Source organism: Canis lupus, chromosome 3 (genome assembly GCF_048164855.1).
Source record: "Canis lupus baileyi chromosome 3, mCanLup2.hap1, whole genome shotgun sequence".
Classification (NCBI taxonomy): domain Eukaryota; kingdom Metazoa; phylum Chordata; class Mammalia; order Carnivora; family Canidae; genus Canis; species Canis lupus.
The window spans coordinates 41,676,563-41,695,516 of NC_132840.1; the positions used below are offsets into that span (position 1 = coordinate 41,676,563).

At 35.1% G+C, this 18,954-nt stretch overlaps 1 protein-coding gene across 10 annotated transcripts in view; it reads left to right on the forward strand.

The window, feature by feature from the left end:
* The window catches only part of ATG4C (autophagy related 4C cysteine peptidase), an 84,679-nt gene that overhangs the window by 43,489 nt on the left and 22,236 nt on the right, over positions 1 to 18,954 (forward strand). For all 10 annotated transcript variants that reach the window (XM_072820547.1, XM_072820549.1, XM_072820548.1 and 7 more), the window contains 6 exons: positions 116 to 349; positions 2,551 to 2,881; positions 5,482 to 5,552; positions 8,536 to 8,672; positions 15,226 to 15,304; positions 15,963 to 16,039. In XM_072820547.1, the coding sequence (XP_072676648.1) occupies positions 116 to 349; positions 2,551 to 2,881; positions 5,482 to 5,552; positions 8,536 to 8,672; positions 15,226 to 15,304; positions 15,963 to 16,039 (929 nt within the window). The remainder of the gene's footprint in view (positions 1 to 115; positions 350 to 2,550; positions 2,882 to 5,481; positions 5,553 to 8,535; positions 8,673 to 15,225; positions 15,305 to 15,962; positions 16,040 to 18,954) is intronic.

Below are 18,954 nucleotides of genomic sequence, written 5' to 3' on the forward strand. Positions count from 1 at the left end.
GTATCAGAAAAACTGTAATAGACTCCATATCTGATGGACAGTGATGGGGACATAATAGCATTATTGAAGTTTCTTTGCATATATTTAGACTATAGTTCATATTTTTATTTTGTAGATGAAAATAAACTGTTACCTGCAAGATCAGGATGTACAATAGAAGATCATGTAATTGCGGGAAATGTAGAAGAATTTCGTAAAGATTTTATTTCAAGAATATGGTTGACCTACAGGGAAGAATTTCCTCAAATAGAAGGCTCGGCCTTCACGACAGACTGTGGTTGGGGCTGCACATTAAGAACTGGCCAGATGCTACTGGCTCAAGGACTCATACTGCACTTTCTTGGTAGAGGTAAATCAAATCTCTGTTTGTTGGTGGAGGGGTTGTGTTTTTTGTTTTTGTTTTTTGTTTGGGGAGGAGGGGCAGAAGAAGAAGGAAAGAGAGAATCTTGAGCTGGCTCCATGCCCAGTGCAGAGCCTGATGTGGGGCTTGATCCTCGAACCCTGAGATTATGACCAGAGCCAAAATCAAGTCAGAGGCTTAACTGATTGAGCCACGCAGGTGCCTCTTTGTTTGCTTTAACTCCAGCTTGTAAACTGCAGATATTTTCTATGGTTAATTTCTTGACTTCCTGACGTCTCCTGAAAGTTGTAATTAATCTAGCATATTCTAACTTTATTGAAGTAGGCTAGATATGGCTTATATCTAACTACAATTTTTTAGTAGCCTTTGGATTTTTTTGGTGTTATTATTTAGTTCTTTTTGATTGACTTCTCTGGATTATCTCCAGTTCAATAAATCTTTTTAAAAAAATATTTTATTTATTTATTCATGAGAGACAGAGAGAGAGAGAGAGAGAGAGGCAGAGACACAGGCAGAGGGAGAAACAGGCTCCATGCAGGGAGCCCGAGGGGGGACTCAATCCTGGGTCTCCAGGATCAGGTCCTGGGCTGAAGGCAGCGCTAAACCACTGAGCCACCCAGGCTGCCCCAGTTCAATAAATCTTGAGCAGTTAACAACAATGACTTTGAGCAGTTAGGTGATGTTTTTACATTATTTAAATCTTAAGAAATTTAAACTGGTTTCTTTATTTTCTCTCTACATATCAATAATGCTTTAAAATATTTTTATCTTTGCAAATATGATTATAATCAGTTAAATTGACTAGGCATATTCATAATAAGGTCATTATGTTCCTAGATTCCCAAAAATGTAATTGATTCTTCTTACATATATCTTCTTACATATATTTTTTTTAAAAAGAAAAACTCTTACCATTTCTATTAGTCCATTTTTTATAATTTATACATTTGTAGGAAGATTTTAGTTTACTATTTTAGGCTATCATATATGGTTATTACTAAGCATTATCATATTTTTAAAGTGTTAGACATGCAAGGCATGGCAAATATCTGATAACCTTTCTGTAGGTATTATTGATGAAATTATTTAGAGAGAATGTTTATTCAAGAGTGGTACAGATAATATAAAGAAAAAAATTAAACTTTCTCTAAGATGGTTTATTTGTAGTTTTGTGCAATCATGGACAAGAACTGGGATAATTTTCGAAGTCCTAATGAGTTCTCTGAATCTGTGACTCATTTTGTTAAAATTACATGGATGCTTGGAACTATCTTATCATAAAAACTGAAGTAGTGAATATAGTTGGTTTTGGTGGGATCTTTGATCTTTAATGACTTCTATTTATTAACTTTTCATTTACTAGAGAATTGATATTACTCCCTAAACAGTAATTGAGTTATTTTGAAAGGATTGTTTGAGAGAAAAACAAAGAAAATTAAAACTTCTGTGGTTAGACTTCTATTTTAACATATAATCAAAACAAAATCCACATTATGGAGTTATTCTCTCATTAGTGTTAGTCATTATGTAAATTGTAGTCAAGACTGGACGTCTGATAAGCATTACTGGTAAGGGAGTACAAAAGTCCTCATTCGATTTCAGCACTGTCAAAGAAAAGAGAAGAAAGAAAAGCATTTTCCAGAATTGTTTATTTGTACTTGCGTTTACCATTTTTTTTCTTTTTCATTTTGGTTATTTTTTTCCTGATCATATGTAATATAATCCCATTTTAGAAAATTTGGAAACAACAAAAAACTCCAGAGAATACTATTACCACTCAAAAGTAAACATTATTGATATTTTACCATATTTTCTGTGCTCATATAAATTGTTTTTTGGGTTTTTTTTTTCGGCAGCTTTATAATTCACATGACATAATTTAGTCACTTAGAGTGAACAATTTAGTGGTTTTTGGTATGCTTCCAGGGTTCGCAACCATCACCATAACCTAACTCTAGGACATTTTTATCATTCCCCAAAGAAACCTCATACCCTTTGGTAGTCACTCCCAATACCCTGCTTGCCATTATGCAACCATTAATCTACCTTTTGTCTCTAGAAATTTGCTGCTTCTGAGTTTACTATTTTAGTTTAGTAATCTGTATGACTTTAAATGCTATCTATTTTAGTGGAATTGTTAAAATCTAACTATTTAAAAGATCTGAAACCTTGCTTTGGAACTACTATAGCTTGGACCTGGCCTGATGCTTTGAACATTGAAAATTCAGACTCTGACTCATGGACTTCCAACACTGTTAAAAAATTTACTGCATCATTTGAAGCATCACTTTCAGGGGAAAGTGAACTCAAAACCCCAACAGTTTCTCAGAAGGAAACAATCAGGAGACATTCTGATGATCATGAAATGCGAAATGAAATTTATCACAGGAAAATCATCTCTTGGTTTGGTGATTCCCCTTTGGCTCTCTTTGGTTTACATCAACTAATAAAATATGGAAAGAAGTCTGGGAAAAAAGCCGGAGATTGGTATGGACCAGCTGTGGTTGCTCACATCTTAAGGTAAAATTGTATTAAACTCTTTTACCTTATGACAGAGGTCCTTAGGCTCAGAGATACTGTTTTTTGCAGTGCATACATATAATTGGAACTTTTCAAGTCTTATTGTTTGAGTATATTTATAAGGAAGCTTTCATTTGCTAATAAGGAAAAAACAAGATATTGCACTCTAGTTACATTTATCTATGACAAATTTTTCCTCTTTTGTTCATAGGTATAGATATTCAGGGTCTCTTATCGGAATGTTCTAAAAACTAACAACTCTTTCAACCTTGGAGCATGTATAACATTATAGTTTTTTTTTTTTAATAGTGTAACCTGGGGGCTGTAATGTACTGATAGTGTAATGAAATGTCAAGAGCTAAAATTGATGTTTTCAGCATTTCTTTGCACACATCAAATTCTTGTGAATTGTAAATGTATGGGACTATTAATATTATAATTATATCATAGTAAAAGTAAAGGGTCTGTGACATTCAGAGTAGTTAGAAAAAAGTCGAAAGTCAAATTTCACTATACCTCAGCCTTTTATGATACTGCTTAATTAAAAATAATTGTCTTATTTGTTGTGCGACCCATGTTGTGTATGGAATCATTATATGCCATCTAAATATAGTGTGTTATAATAAGTTTATTACATTTAAAATCATATAAATTGGAAATTATTATAAGATTTTTTGCATATTAATAGGCTTTAATATTGTATAGGCCAGATGCTTACAAATGGAAATGTATTTACCTAATGTTGTTAAATGGATTGCTTTTTTTGTTTTGTTTTTTTAAAGATTTATTTATTTATTTGAGAGAGAGAGAGACAGAGTGAACATTAGTAGGGAAAGGTGGCAGAGGAAGAAGCAGACTCCTCACTGAGCAGGGAGCCAGACACGGAGCTCAATCCCGGGACCCTGGGATCATGATCTCTGCCAAAGACAGACACTTAACTGACTGAGCCACCTAGGTGTCCCATGTTTTGTTAATAATATCAAGTCCTGCTTGGTATGATGTATAAAAGCATAATTATAAAAGCTTAGTTTCTACTCTTGAAGATATTATGTTCTGTACTCCAGGGATCAGAGCACTTTTTCTGTAAAAGGCCTTATGGTAAATAAAGGGCTCTGTTGCCCATTTTTCTTTTCTTTTTTTTGTTTTACAACCCTTCAAAACTATAAAAACCGTTCTTAGTTTGCAGGTTGTACAAAAACAGGCCACTTGTTGTATTTGGCCTATGGGCCATACTTTGCCAATCCCTCTTCTAAATTAACACATACAAACATAAATAACAAGGCATGTGAAGTTAAAAAATTACGAAGTTAAATAAAAATATTTCTATTTCTTCCATTTGTGTAATTTCCTTTTACAGATGTTATTGTGACTATTTTCAAATCATGTGCACCATTGGGAACATTATACTCAGAAATATTTTTCAGTTTGCAGTTTTACTTATAGAATTCTAAGGCTTAAAGTTAGGAAATTCATTTGTTCAGGTTATACAGGTTTTTGAATGAAGGGAAAAGAAGTCATGCTATTATTTATTAATTTATTTTAAAGATTTATGTATTTATTTGAGAGAGAGTGCACATGCACACATGCACTCATGGTGAGGAGGGGCAGAAGGAGAGGGAGAGAAAGAATCTCCAGCAGACTCCCTGCTGAGTAAAGAGAATGTCCCTCAGCTTGATCTCACAACCCTGCGATCATGACCTGAGCTAAAATTGAGTACAAGGCTTAACCAACTGAGCCAAAAGTCATGTGCCCCAAAAGTCATGCTATTATTTAAAGAAAGCAAAAACTTTCATAAATGTAGCAGAGGACAATAATTCACTGTTAGTAATGTAAACGAATTTGATGTAAAACTTGAAGCATATGTTAATACTGCTGGTTAGAAATGTTTAATATAGCCAGGTGAGTGGTTGAGAGAAATCCTTTTTTGGAGGGCAGCGTTTACAGCTTTATACTCAAGAATTTTTTTTTATAACTTTTGTAACTTATGTTTTTTAAATTATTTTACAAATATTTTATTGATTTATTCATGAGAGACACACAGAGAGAAAGAGGGCGAGAAGCAGAGACACAGGCAGAGGGAGAAGCAGGCTCCATGCAAGGAGCCCGACGTGGGACTCGATCCTGGGACCCCAGGATCAAGCCCTGGGCCAAAGGCAGGCGCCAAACCACTGAGCCACCCAGGGATCCCCTTTAAAGATTTTATTTGACAGAGAGAGAGTACACAAACAGGGGAAGCAGTGGGCAGAGGGAGCAGGAGAAGCAGGCTCCCTGCTGAGCAGGAAGCCTGATGTGTGTGCGGCTCTGTCCCAGAACCTCAGGATCATGACCTGAGCTGAAGGCAGATGCTTAACCAATTGAGCTACCCCAGGTGTCCATGTAACTTATACTTTAATGTTCTTTGAGTAATTTAGTATAATACTCTACTTAGAAGGGATTCCTGTGGTTTTTGATACCATTCAGAAAATAGTTTTGAAAGCAGACATTATAGGTTAAATAGGAAAGTTAAAAAAAAAAAAAAGATGGCTTTCTTTCCTTTAAAACTTTAATTATTAACTGGAACTGTTAGGCTTTTAAAGGATGATACATGTTATTTTTTTTAGAAAAGCAGTTGAAGAAGCAAGACACCCTGATTTACAAGGAATAACTATTTATGTTGCACAGGATTGTACAGGTAAGGAATGTATATAATTCTAATTTTTATCTGATTTTTTGGTCATACCTTTTTATTTAGATATAATTGGCATGTAACATTATATTAGTTCAGATGCACAACATAATGACTGAATATTTGTGTATATTGTGAAATGATCACCACAGTAGGTCTAATTAACATCTGTCACCATACAGTCACAAAATTCTTTTTCTTGTGATAAAATCTTTTAAGCAACTTAAAAAATAGATTTTTAAAAAAATATTTAACTCTCTTAGCATCTTTTTAAAAAAATATTTATTTATTTGAGAGAGAAAGAGAGAGTGCACGAACAGGGGAGGGGGGAGACGGAGAAGGAGAGGGGGACAAGGACAAGCAGACTCTGGGAAGAGCAGGGAGCTGACATGGGCTTGATTCCAGGATCCCGGGGTTACTACCTGAGACCTGAGCTGAAGGCAGACACCCAACCAACTGAGCCACCCAGGTACCCCTCTTAGCAACTTTTAAATATAACAACATGATATTATGAACTGTAGTCTTCATGCTGTAAATTACATCCCCATGACTTATTAATTTTGTGGCTGGAAGCTTATACCTTTTTACCCCCTTTACCCACGTCACCCTCCTCCCCACCTAGAAACCAGCAATCTGTTCTCTAAAGGGAAAGCTCATTTGATTAAGGTATATATTATTAGTTCAGAAGAGTCAAAGATAGGGATGATCATGTGTGCACTGCCTCAGAAAAATTAGAGAATTTAAAGATTTATAAATTAGAAGCTGTTACAGAGTATTTTGGAAAAAGTAAAGTTATAGAATTGAAACATGGAAAGAACTGTTGTTGCATTTTTGTACCTTTGGTTTAGATTGACTATGGGAGATAGGGAAGCTGCTGAACAGAAAAATTTGATAGCCATATCCTAAATTTGGAATTTAAAGGGAGGATGCAATTTAAATTAAAGTGGGGTGCAAGTAGCATAATTTATTAATCAGTTAACTGTATAAGAGCAGAAGTTTGGTTTTCTTCCAACAGGGAGTTTGAAGAAAGCTTTTTTGTTGTTGTTGAACAAAACAAAGTTTTGTTTATATTTGGTTCTACAAAATCCTCCCCTTTTCTTTCAAACTATTTCACTTAGGCTGTCACATCCATCACTCTACTCAAACTGCTCTTCTCAATAATTTAATCCTGCTAAAAATCTGGTGGTCAGTTCTCAGTCTTCACATTACATAATCTACCAGCAGCATTTGACACAGTTGACCACTTTTTTCCTCCGTGTAACGTTTTGTTTACTTTGTTTCTAGAATGCTACTTTTCAGGTTTTCCTTCTACCTTCTCCACTCCTTCACTGTCTTCTTTGCTGGTTTTCCTTATCTCGCTGATTTCTAAAATTCTATTCAGCTTTTAGACCTCATCTCTTCTACACAGATTTGAATTAACCTGGTCTCATGGCTTTACAGGACTATCTATATGCTGTCAACTCCCAAATTTATAGGATCTTTCAACCAAATCCAGACTTTTATATCCATACTGCATACTTAGCCTCCTTGCCTGCATGTTTAATAGATATCCGAAACTTAGCACGTCTAGAATTGAATTCCTGATTTTCCTATTCTTTCCCCTCCTATAGTTGTCTATAGGATGTCTTTGTAAATGGTATGTCTCTTACTCTGTTTACTTAAACCAAAACCATTCACATCACCTATGACTCCTTTTTTTCCCCTCTCCCATCTCGCATTTAACATATTAAGGAGTTCTTTTTTTTTTTTCCTAAAGATTTTATTTATTTATTCATGAGAGACAGAGGCGGGGTGGGGGGAGAGGCAGAGACACAGGCAGAGGGAAAAGCAGGCTCTATGCAGGGAGCCTGATGTGGGACTCGATCCCAGGTCTCCAGGATCAGGCCCTGGGCTGAAGGTGGCGCTAAACCGCTGAGCCACCCAGGCTGCCCAGGTGCCCTGTTTTCTAACTGTTTTATATGCTTCATCCCTTGCCCCTACAGTCTATTATCAACATAGGAACCATACTAGTAAAGGATAAGTCAAATTAGGACATTCCTTCTCTAAAAAAAGTCTTCAATAGCATGCTTTCTCACTCAAAGTAAAAATTGTAGTCTTTACAGTGGCCTTTACGAGTTCACACAGTCTGGGGTATGTGGGTGGCTCAGCAGGTTAAGCGTCTGCCTTCAGCTCATTTCACGATCCCAAGATCTTGCGATTGAGCCCCACATTGGGCTCTCTGCTTAGTGGGGAGTCTGCTTGTCCCTTATCCCAGCTCATGCTCTCTCTCACTCGCTCTGCTCTCTCAAGTAAATAAATAAATAAAATCTTAAAAAAAAAATAAGGAATTCATGCAATCTGTCTTCATTCTCCCCCAACATTTTATTTTATTTCCTAACCTTATTTCCTATTATTTTACTCATTGCTGACTTGCCTCCAGAGACACAGGCCTTTTGTTCCTGGAATATGCTGGCTATGCTTCTGCCTTAAGGCATTTGCATTGACTGATCTTTATATCTACTGATCTTTATACTTGGAATGCTCTTCCAAGTATTGGCATTTCTTGGTTTCTTACTTTGTCTTGACTTAAATGTTATATTTTTCGTAAGGTCTTCCTTACCACCTTATTTTCACCCCCATCCTCTGCCATGCCCATTTTTCCTATCCATCTTTCTCCCTTTGTTTTTGTTCAAAGCACCCATCACCATCTGACATGTATTTTATTTGTTTCCTGTCTATTTCCTCATATTAGAGTATATAATCTATGAAGGCAGGGTTTTTCCTTTCTTTTTCTCACTTGTGAAGCCCTTATTGCTATATAGTTGATATTCACTAAGTATCTGCTGAATGTATAAGTGAGGTAGAGATTTTTTTTTTTAACTCATTGAGACCTTGATAGTGATATTAGAGATTAGATGACTGGCCAGTGGGAAGGAGGGATTGAAATAAAAATGTTTCTGAAAATCATTTTTAGATAATTTAATAAACATATTCATTATATTTTTCTCAGTTTACAGTTCTGATGTAATTGATAAACAATGCACTTCCATGGCCTCTGATAATACAGATGACAAAGCTGTTATTATTCTAATCCCTGTTAGACTTGGTGGGGAAAGAACCAACACCGACTACTTAGATTTTGTAAAGGTATGAAATAACTAATTTTTTTAAGGCAATGCTAGCTAAAATGAAAAATATAGATTTGCAGTCTTTTTTTCTATGAAATAGATAGGGATGATTTTATAGTTGCAGATTATAAAACTTGATATTAGAGATTAAAATTTCAGTATTGCAAGATCAAATGTGATTTGAAGAGTATGGTGTTCTATGACCAAGTAAACAGCCTTTTAATTTTTTTGTAACTAATCAAGGAGACACAGATGTAGCAATAAGTATAATCTGTACTATGTCTACAGTTCCCATTATCCCTATTTATGATTGTTAAAAATATGTACCTTTGTTTATTTATAAAACCCATATTAAACTATTTTGAGATAATAATTGGAATAAACTGAGTTTTCTATTACTGCTGTATTACCTCTTAATTTGTTTCCTGTGCCACTATAAAGTCAATAAGTGGGATGACTATTTATTTAGATAGAAATGATGAAGATAGTATGGGGAAGGTTCCGTCTTGGTTTTCTTTATATTAACCAGTTAAAAATCTGTTCTAATTGAGAACACACAATTTTTTTTTCCAGATGAATTTGTCTAATTATGTTACCTTGTTTTGGGCACCAAGGTATTCAGTTGTCACAAAACTTAAATTTTTTTTTTTTTTACTTCAGTGTAGTTGACAGACAATGTTATATTAGTTTCAGGTGTACCACATAGTGACTCAACTTCTCTATATATCATGATGTGCTCACCACAAGGGTGGCTACCATCTGTCACCATACAATGCTCTTACAGTATCACTGACTATATTCCCTATGCTATGCCTTTTATGACTGTGACTTATTCATTCCATACCTGGAAACCTGTATCTCCATTTCCCCTTAACCCATTTCGTCCCTCTTCCCCACCTCCCTTCTCTCTTTTCTGCTTTTTGCACAAGACTTTTGAAATACTTAGTTTTGATTAAGCTTATAGGATTTATATTATTTTCTTAGTTTTAGTAAAATTTCTCATCTTTTCAAGGCCAGAGACAGAATTCCTCTCTGAATAGAGTGTTATGGCATATAGTAATCTTGAAATTTGTCTTTTATGTTTCAGTAACAGTTGTCCCTTACATGAAGCTTCACAGTCCTTGTATATATGGGGTGGAATATATATTCTCACTATAGACTGTATTATTTCTAAAAATCTGGAGCAGCTGTTTTATGTACATGGGATATGGATGTTTGGTAGCAGGTTTGACTTTTCATAATAGTTACTAAAATTCTGTGGGCATACATGTTACTAACAATACTAATACTATAATATATTGATAACATGAATCCCCTACATAGAAGTTTTTTTTTTTTTTAGATTTTATTTATTTGACAGAGAAAGAGAGAGTGAGTGAGCATGCACATGCATGGGGAACAGCAGAGGGAGAGGGAGAAGCGCATGGGGCTTGATCCTAGGACCCTGAGATCATGACCTGAGCCAAAGGCAGACACCTGACTAAGCTACCTAGGTGCACCGAGAAGTGAGGTTTTGATTTCTAACGTCTAGCTCTTTAGTAAAGTTAATGGTAGAATGTAGGAAGTTATGATCCATTTCATCTAGTGAGTCCATTGAGGGTTTTGGGACTTGGCATGTGGCCATGTCTCAGTAGATTGTAATCAGGTCCAAACTGGATTCCCTCTGCCTTTTATATAACCATGAAAAGATTAGAAACTGAGACAATCTTGGAACTGACTTCTTTAGTCAAACCCCCATTTCTGATGAAACGGGCTGCAGATGGCTTCAAGGTATATTGCATCTAGCTGAAGGCTTTGCTACTTGGTGTATTAATATTTTTTATGATAGTAGGATTGCCTCATGCTCTTGAATATTTCATTGGAGGCCAAAATGTAGTGAAACAAACTATGATTAGCTGTTAAAGTGATCCTCAGTACGCAGCATGTAGGAGTTGCTCAACAAATACTTGTTAACTCTCATATTTGTATAACACTTTTAATACAGATATATCTCATTTTGCTTTCACAACAGCTAGGAACTATCTTTATAAAACAGAAAAGGCAGATGTTAAGTGGTAAGTTTAAGTTCAGACAGCAAACTGGTAACAGACCAATATTTTTGTTATTTTGATATTTTTCCCTAAAATATGGACTTTTATTTTTTTAATTTTTATTTATTTATTTAGAGAGCATGAGTGGGGGGAGGGGCAGAGGGAGAAAGAGAATCTCAAGCAGACTCCCTACTGAGCATAGAGCCTGACTCAAGCTCACGACCCTGAGATCATGACCTGAGCTGAAATCAAGAGTTGGATGTTCAACCAACTGAGCTACCCAGGTGCTCCTAAAATACGAACTTTTAAAAATGTAAAAGTCTTTTTACCAGATTAATTTATACATTTTAAATTTTCAATTATCAGCAAAAAATGATTGAAATGGCTATGGATTAATTGCAATGTGTTATGTTTGCTTAGGGGTGGTTGGGTCAAATGCCAAAACGATAACTTGTAAAGAGGCATTCACTTAGAAGTGAAAAAGTAGTGTCTAATAATCCTAAAAGAAGAATAATCTTTTTCCTCTTCTGCTGCTTCTTCCTCTTTTTTCACCTCCTCCACTGCCCCTTCTACCTCCACCACATTCCACCCTTCCCACTCCATCTTGCCCTTTCCTCCACTTCCTCCTCCTTCATTGTCAGCAGTTGTATTTTATTCCTGCCAAACCACTGTGCATTGTACTCTCTAAAGTTCACCACTCAGTTCTATTTTTCAAATTTATTAATCAAGGTAATTCCAATCTTTCAGAGATGGTACCATCCCCTGTTAGATTCTGTGAGGAGAAAGAAATTTGGTGAGGTTGGTGCTTTATCAGCTCTTAGCTCAAGACGTTTATTTATTTATTTGTTTGTTTGTTTGTTTGTTTATGTATTTATTTATAATTTAAAGGACCTGGAATGGGGAAAATCTAATATGTTCTTCTCCAGCAAGACAAATTAGGACTTTTCTTTTTGACTGATTACTTCAGTCTTATTTATTGCTTCGTGGGTACAGCTCAATAAATTCTCACTACTAGATAACTGTGAAGAAGCTTTTTTAGGAACTGAAAAATGTTTCAGTTTTCCAAAGATACAGTCTCTTATATGTAATGGCATTCTAGTTCCTAATCTGCTTCTAAGTGTTTATTGCTAAATCTGCTCTAGTCTGTTGCAAAGGAAATACAGATGTCAGGAACCAAAGTCTTTATTCTATTACTTGGAGTCATTTCTTTTTTGCTGAGGAGAATCACTGATGATTCTTGCTATATATTTTTTTTCTTTCTTTTCTTGGCTATGAGAGACTTAGAACTTTCACTTCTTCATGGCTTTCTCTGTCAGAAACCTTGTGTGTCAGCTGATCAGATTGCCTCAGGTTGAAGTAAGGCACTCTTGATCAAAATATTTTTATTTGAAGGGAAAGGAATAGAATAATAGACTTAATGGAATAATAATAAAAATTGAATAATAACATTTATTTATTTTGTGTATAATTTCACCTTAATTTATTTGTTAGCTCTAAAATTTTTTTAAAGGTTTTATTTATTTATTGTTGAGAGAGAGAGAGAGAGAGAGAGAGAGAGTCAGAGACACATGCAGAGGGAGAAGCAGCTTCCATGCTGGGAGCCTGACGTGAGACTCGATCCCCGGTCTCCAGGATCACGCCCAGGGCCGAGGGCAGGCACTAAACTGCTGAGCCACCCGGGCTGCCCTCTAAAAATTGTTTTTAAAGATTTTATTTATTCATGTGTGAGAGAAAGAGAGAGAGAGAGAGAGAGGCAGAGACATAGGCAGAGGGAGAAGCAAGCTCCTCGAGGGGAGCCTGATGTAGGACTCGGTCCCAGGACCCCGGGACTATGCCCGGAGCCAAAGGCAGACACTCAGCTACTGAGCCATCTGGGCATCCGTTAGCTCTAAAATTTTAACTTATAATATGCCTTCTTTGTTTTATTTAACTTTTTTAGTTGCAGTTCTCCTTTCCAAAAAAACCCTCTATGATATTTTCACATGACTGAAAATCTATAGTTGTTTTTTGCTCTAAAGAGTTATTTGGAACAGTGAGGACCTGGAAACAACTATTCATAATGGAGATTTTGGAGCACATTTTGCTATTTTCATAAAATTGAATATTTTACAGCCATTAAATATTGTACTAGTGATCTATATTTATTGATAGAAAAATATGTTTACAACATGAGTGACCAAAGTTATAGCAGCATAGGTAGTGTGATGCCACATACATAGAATTGTATTCGTAAATCTCTATGTGAATATAATTAACATCGATTGAGTTCAAGAAGGTATTCCCCAACTATTAATAATGATGAGCTCTGAGTGTTGGGGTTTTGAGAACTTGTTAGTTTTTGAATTTATTCTTATTATTTTTAATTTTTGTTGTTAGTTTTTTTTTTTTTTAATTATTTAATCTCAGCACCCAGTACAGTATGGGGCTGAATTGATGACCCTGAGATTGCATGCTCTTCTGACTGAGCCACCCAGGCACTCAGGAAATTTTACTTCTTTTTAAAAATAGACTCCATGCCAAGTGCAGAACCCAGTTCAGGGCTTCAATTGAGGACTCTGAGATCAAAACCTGAGCTGAGATCAAGAGTTGGATGCTTAACTCACTGAGCCATGAAGGTCCTCCCAATTTTTACTTTTTAATATATATTCTATGTATATTTTTGTAATAACCACATATCATTATTTTTTAAAGATATATTCTTTTATTTTAGAGAGAGTGTGTGTGTATGCTTGGGCGGTGAGGGGCAGAGGAAGAGGGAGAGGGATACAGAGACTCTCAATCGGACTCTGTCCTGAGCATGAAGCCTAATGTGGGGCTCTATTTCACAACCTTGAGATCATAACCTGAGTGGAAACAAAAAGTCGGGTGTTTAACTGACTGTGCTACTCAGGCACCTCCAAACACATATTCTTTTTAAGAACATCTTTTTAATTAAAAAAAAAAAATGCTCCATGGTTTGATTACTTATTAAAGGGAAAAAAGCATTAGTTCATATACTTTATTTATTTTAAGAGAGAGAGAACAAGCAGTGGAAGGGGCAGAGGGAGAGGGAGAGAGAGAGAATCAGAAGCAGACTCACTGCTGAGTGTGGAGCCCAGTGCAGGGCTCCATGTCACAACCCTAAGATTATGGGCTGAGCCGAAACCAAGAGTTGGCTGCTTAACCAACTGAGCCACGCAGGTGCCCTATATACTTTTTATTTTTATATCTTCTAGATTTCAAAACATCCTATCATTTAAGAGAAGGAAATTTTTTTTAAAAGATTTTATTTATTTATTTATGAGAGACACAGAGAGAGAGGCAGAAGGAGAAGCAGGCTCCATGCAGGGAGCCTGACACGGGACTCGATCCCAGAACTCCAGGATCACACCCTGGGCCGAAGGCGACGTTAAACCGCTGAGCCACCAAGGCTGCCCAAAAGAAGGAAAATTTAACTATTATTTAATACTTCTAGGGTTTTATAATGTATATTTATCATATAAATATGATTATTAGTGTTTTCTAACTTTATAATATGTTCTAAATATACATATATATGCATAATATAAACTAAACTATTGACAAGACTTTATGTAATTCAACTGGATGTTTTCTAAAAGGTATAGAATTATTGGGGCATCTGGGTGGCTCGGTTGAGTACAGGGTTCTTGGTTTCAGCTCAGGTCATACCTCTGCATTGTGAGATCAAGCCCCACGTCTGGCTCTGTGCTGAGCTCAAAGTCGGCTTGGGATTTTCTCTCTCCTTCCTCCTCCTCTGCTCCTTCCCTTAAAATCAATCAATCAATCAATCAATCAATTAATCAATACAAACAAATAATCTTTTTAAAAAAAGGTTTAGAGTTATTTGGCCCAGCTTAAATAGAATTCTACTTAGAATAGATGCTGAGGGGCACACTAAATAATTTATTGAGGTATGCTTGATATTTTATGATTAATAAATTAAATTGACTTTAAGTACAATAGCAATTATTTTTTGCCTCAGATTAAATTGTTTTCATTTGTCTTTATGTTTATTGCAATAACTTTATGAAATAGCATAAAAATGTGTCAAGTGAATGTTGATTAGAAAAATGGTTTGTAGTTTGCGATTCTAAGACTTGAGGTTCAGTGAAAACAGGAATAAGGTCTAGGAACTATTTCTAGTATTTCAAAAAACCTGATGAAAATACTACGTTGATCATGATAAGGCTGAACCAGTTAACCGAAGGCCAAGTGTTTTGGCTTTGGCAGGAGTTTTATTGCCTTTATACGATGACCTTATTTATTTCTGTATCTGGGACATAGTAGTTAATGTCATTGAGTGTCATGCTGATCAGAATAGTTGATTTAGTCATGTTAATGTTGAGTGATTTAAAGAAAATGGAAAATGGTACAGGAGATAAAAGGATTTTAAAATATGGAGGCATATGTAATAACAGTAAAACTGGTGGTAAAAAATCTCGGAACTTCTATACATGTTAATACTGCTAATTCGAATTTGATTGTTTTCAATAATTATCATTTGCCTCTTGAGTCTAAATCTGAATTAATTTCTTTTGGCAGGGTATTTTAAGCCTTGAATATTGTGTGGGTATTATTGGTGGCAAACCTAAGCAGTCATACTATTTTGCTGGATTTCAAGGTTAGTGGTTTAGTAAAATTTATTTCTTTATTGTTTTCTTTTAAAAGTTGGAAAGTTAATTTGGGATCATTTGGAAACAGGATGATTAACAGCAAAATGAGTACCTTATAAATTCATCAGTCCTACCATAGCCACTCATTTGTCATTTGGTCCACAACATAATTGGATTCTGTAAAATGTATGTTTAATTTCTGTTATTGCATAAACAGGCATAATTTATTGGTTTCACTATAAACTTCAGAAGACATTGCTGCCACATTCTGGCAGTTACTATTTACATATTTACTTTTTACCAGTTTTAGTGGTGCTAGTTGATGATAAAATGACAAGCAATATGTTCTTTCTGTCAGGATAAAGTAGTGCAATACATTTTTCATATGCAAACTGTAGAATATAATTGTGTGTTTGTGAAAGTAATTTTATCACCAAAAATTAAATGACAGTCTCATCACTTTATAAAAATTCTGCTTATACAAGCATATTTGATTATGCAAAAGTTAATCTGTCCTGTGCAAACCTATGTTTCAGTCAATGAATATCAGTCTGGCAAGCTGTTACTCCCAGGTTTTTTTCAGCTATTCTACATAGAAATTGGATTGTAAGCAGTGTAATAATAAGGTGTTTTTTGAATTACTTGTCTTCTGTTTTGTCCTTGTAGATGACAGTTTGATTTACATGGATCCTCATTACTGCCAATCTTTTGTAGACGTCAGCATAAAGGATTTCCCTCTTGAGGTACCATAGATAAAGAGCTGGTGCTGTTTCCTTACTATATGAAGCAAACTCTAATTATTTGGAGATGTGCTAGACAGCTATACTTTTATGGTATTACAAGTTAATAATATTTTACTGACTTATAAAACCATAATCCACACAGTGGTCAGAGGTTAAATAATTTGTTGCTGAATTTGAATTTATGACATACTTTTTTCTTTATTTATCTTTGTCTCTAACTTGTTAGGTATCCAACACCTACCAAATTAAATAATCAAGCCTCCAGGTAATTTTGTAGATAAACAGCTGAATGTTACTGAAGAATTTAAAATGTTAGGTATGGTTTAAGAAAAGAAAAAAGTAGAGGGTGGTGAGAAAAAGAAGATGATGGAGTTGGGTTAGAATGACAAAGTGACTTAAGACTATCTGCTAAATTATTTTAAGTATAATAGCTAAGTCTTAACCTCTGATTAAGTTTTTTAAGAGCTTAGTTGGGTTTCTAATATTTGTTGTAACTCTGATTTCTTTTTTTTTTTTAATATTTTATTTATTTATTTGAGAGAGAGACAGAGAGCACAAGTGGGGTGGAGGAGCGGAGGGAGAGGGAAAAGCAGACTCCCCGTTCAGAAGGGAACCTGACATAGGACTTGATCCCAGGACCCGGAGATCATGACCCAAGTCGAAGGGAGATCTTTAACTAACTGAGCTACCCAGATGCCGCTGTTTTAGCTCTGATTTCTTAACATATTTTTTCCTTTATGTTGGTCGTTTGTGATCCAGTATTTTATTTTATTTTTAAATTTCATTATTATCTTAAAAAATTTATTTATTTAGCAAACTCTGTTCTTACTCTGGGGTTCGACCTCACAACCCTGAAATCAGGAGTCATGTGCTCTACCAGCCAGGCACCCCTGTGATCCAGTATTTTAATTCAGAAAATTTTGAGAGTGCATAAATAAGACATGTAATTATTACATGGTTTTTGATTCTTGTTTTCCCAGTTGTTGCTTTTACAAACTTTTCACATAATTGTAATCACTTGAATGGCATGGATCAATAATTCTCAAGGGCTTGACAAATTGGAAATATGGTTTAATACTTATTTAGTAATTGCTTCCTAGCTAATATTGATATCTAGTAGTATTTAAAGGATAGATTATGAAAATAAACTTTAAGATTAAAATCCGGTTTGAAAGATACATTATAAAACAGCCTAGCATTCTTTGTAAACTATACCTGAACTAAAAGTAAAAGTAGATTGAGGCCAGAAGTAAGGTTTGTTTTCTGTTTTTTTCCTTCATAGTATCTTTCATGTAAATCTTAATAAATATTTCTAGTTGACTGATACTGTGGGAGGCACAGAATTGTGCTAAAACCATGTTGCAGTTCTCTTTCAACTACGTGGTGATTTTGTGGCACCTATGTCTGACTTACATTTCCAGTGTATCTGTGCCATCCATAGTAACTGCTTAAAAAAGTAGATATTTGAAACTCAGATGGAAAATTACTCATAGTGTTCTAGTATTATCTAAACTAGGCGAATTAGGGATGCCTGGCCTCTAATAGTTTAGTTTATATTATGCATATATATGTATATTTAGAACATATTATAAAGTTAGAAAACACTAACAATCATATTTATATGATAAATATACATTATAAAACCCCAGAAGTATTAAATAATAGTTAAATTTCCCTTCTCTTGGGCAGCCCTGGTGGCTCAGTGGTTTAGCGCCGCCTTCGGCCCAGGGTGTGACCCTGGAGTTCTGGGATCGAGTCCCATGTCGGGCTCCCTGCATGAAGCCTGCTTCTCCTTCTGCCTGTATCTCTGCCTCTCTCTCTGTGTATCTCTCATGAATAAATAAATACAATATATTTTTAAAAATAGGCAAATTAAAAGATTATTATTGTTGACTATTTCAACCAGTAGAGAGACTATTCATCTGATATTTTGAACGATTCCACAAAGAAACCAAATGAGTGATTATCCTGGTTATGTCTTCACTAGCAATATTAGAAAGGCTGCATGCAGCTCACTGTTGAGAGGTAGATGTAACATTTCATAGGTTCATCAATAGAACCTTGAAGTAGGATGTTGGTAGTAAGAATGGAAAAGAGGAAATGATTTTAAGAGATTTGTAAAGTTTAGTGAAGTTACATAACTTCTGAAATGTACAGAGCATTTATTTCTTATACATTGGGACACTGAGAAAGTGGGTTTAGATTTATATTTTTCAGATGCTGAGAGAGTATCTCAACCTGTCTGGGTAATTCCTCTGGACAGCTTTTCATTTTTCTGAGTTCAGGGATTTATCTTAGGCTATTTAGTGAATAGTATCATTTATTTTTCTATGAGAGTATAATATAAAAACTACAGCAAGTTGCCTTTGTACAGAAATAAAATTTTACTTTTTGCTTTTTATCATATTTTAAATTTAAAATGCTTCAAGTGGGAGGTATTTTAACTACCCTGTATATTAATTGACTGTCTTTGCCTTGTTATGTAGGTTGTGTGTATTTATAAGCTCTTGATGTTTTGCAGTTGATTGACATAATTATATGAGCATTCTAAAACTACTTTTACTTCAGTGATTAAAATTTTTTTTTTTAAAGATTCTATTTATTTATTATTTGAGAGGCAGGGAGGGGCAGAGGCTGTGGGAGAGAAAAAGTCCTAAGCAGAATCCATGATGATCATGAAACCTGATGCAGGGCTCAATCACACAACCCTAAGATCATGAACTGAGCCGAAATCAGGAATCAGATGCTTAACAAGTGAGCCACCCAGGCACCCAAAATAACAACAACAACAACAACAATAATAACAACAACAATTATTATTATTTTAAAGACTTTATTTATTTATTCATGAGAGACACCGAGAGAGAGGTGGAGACATAGGCAGAAGGAGAAGCACGCTCCCTATAGGGAGCGTG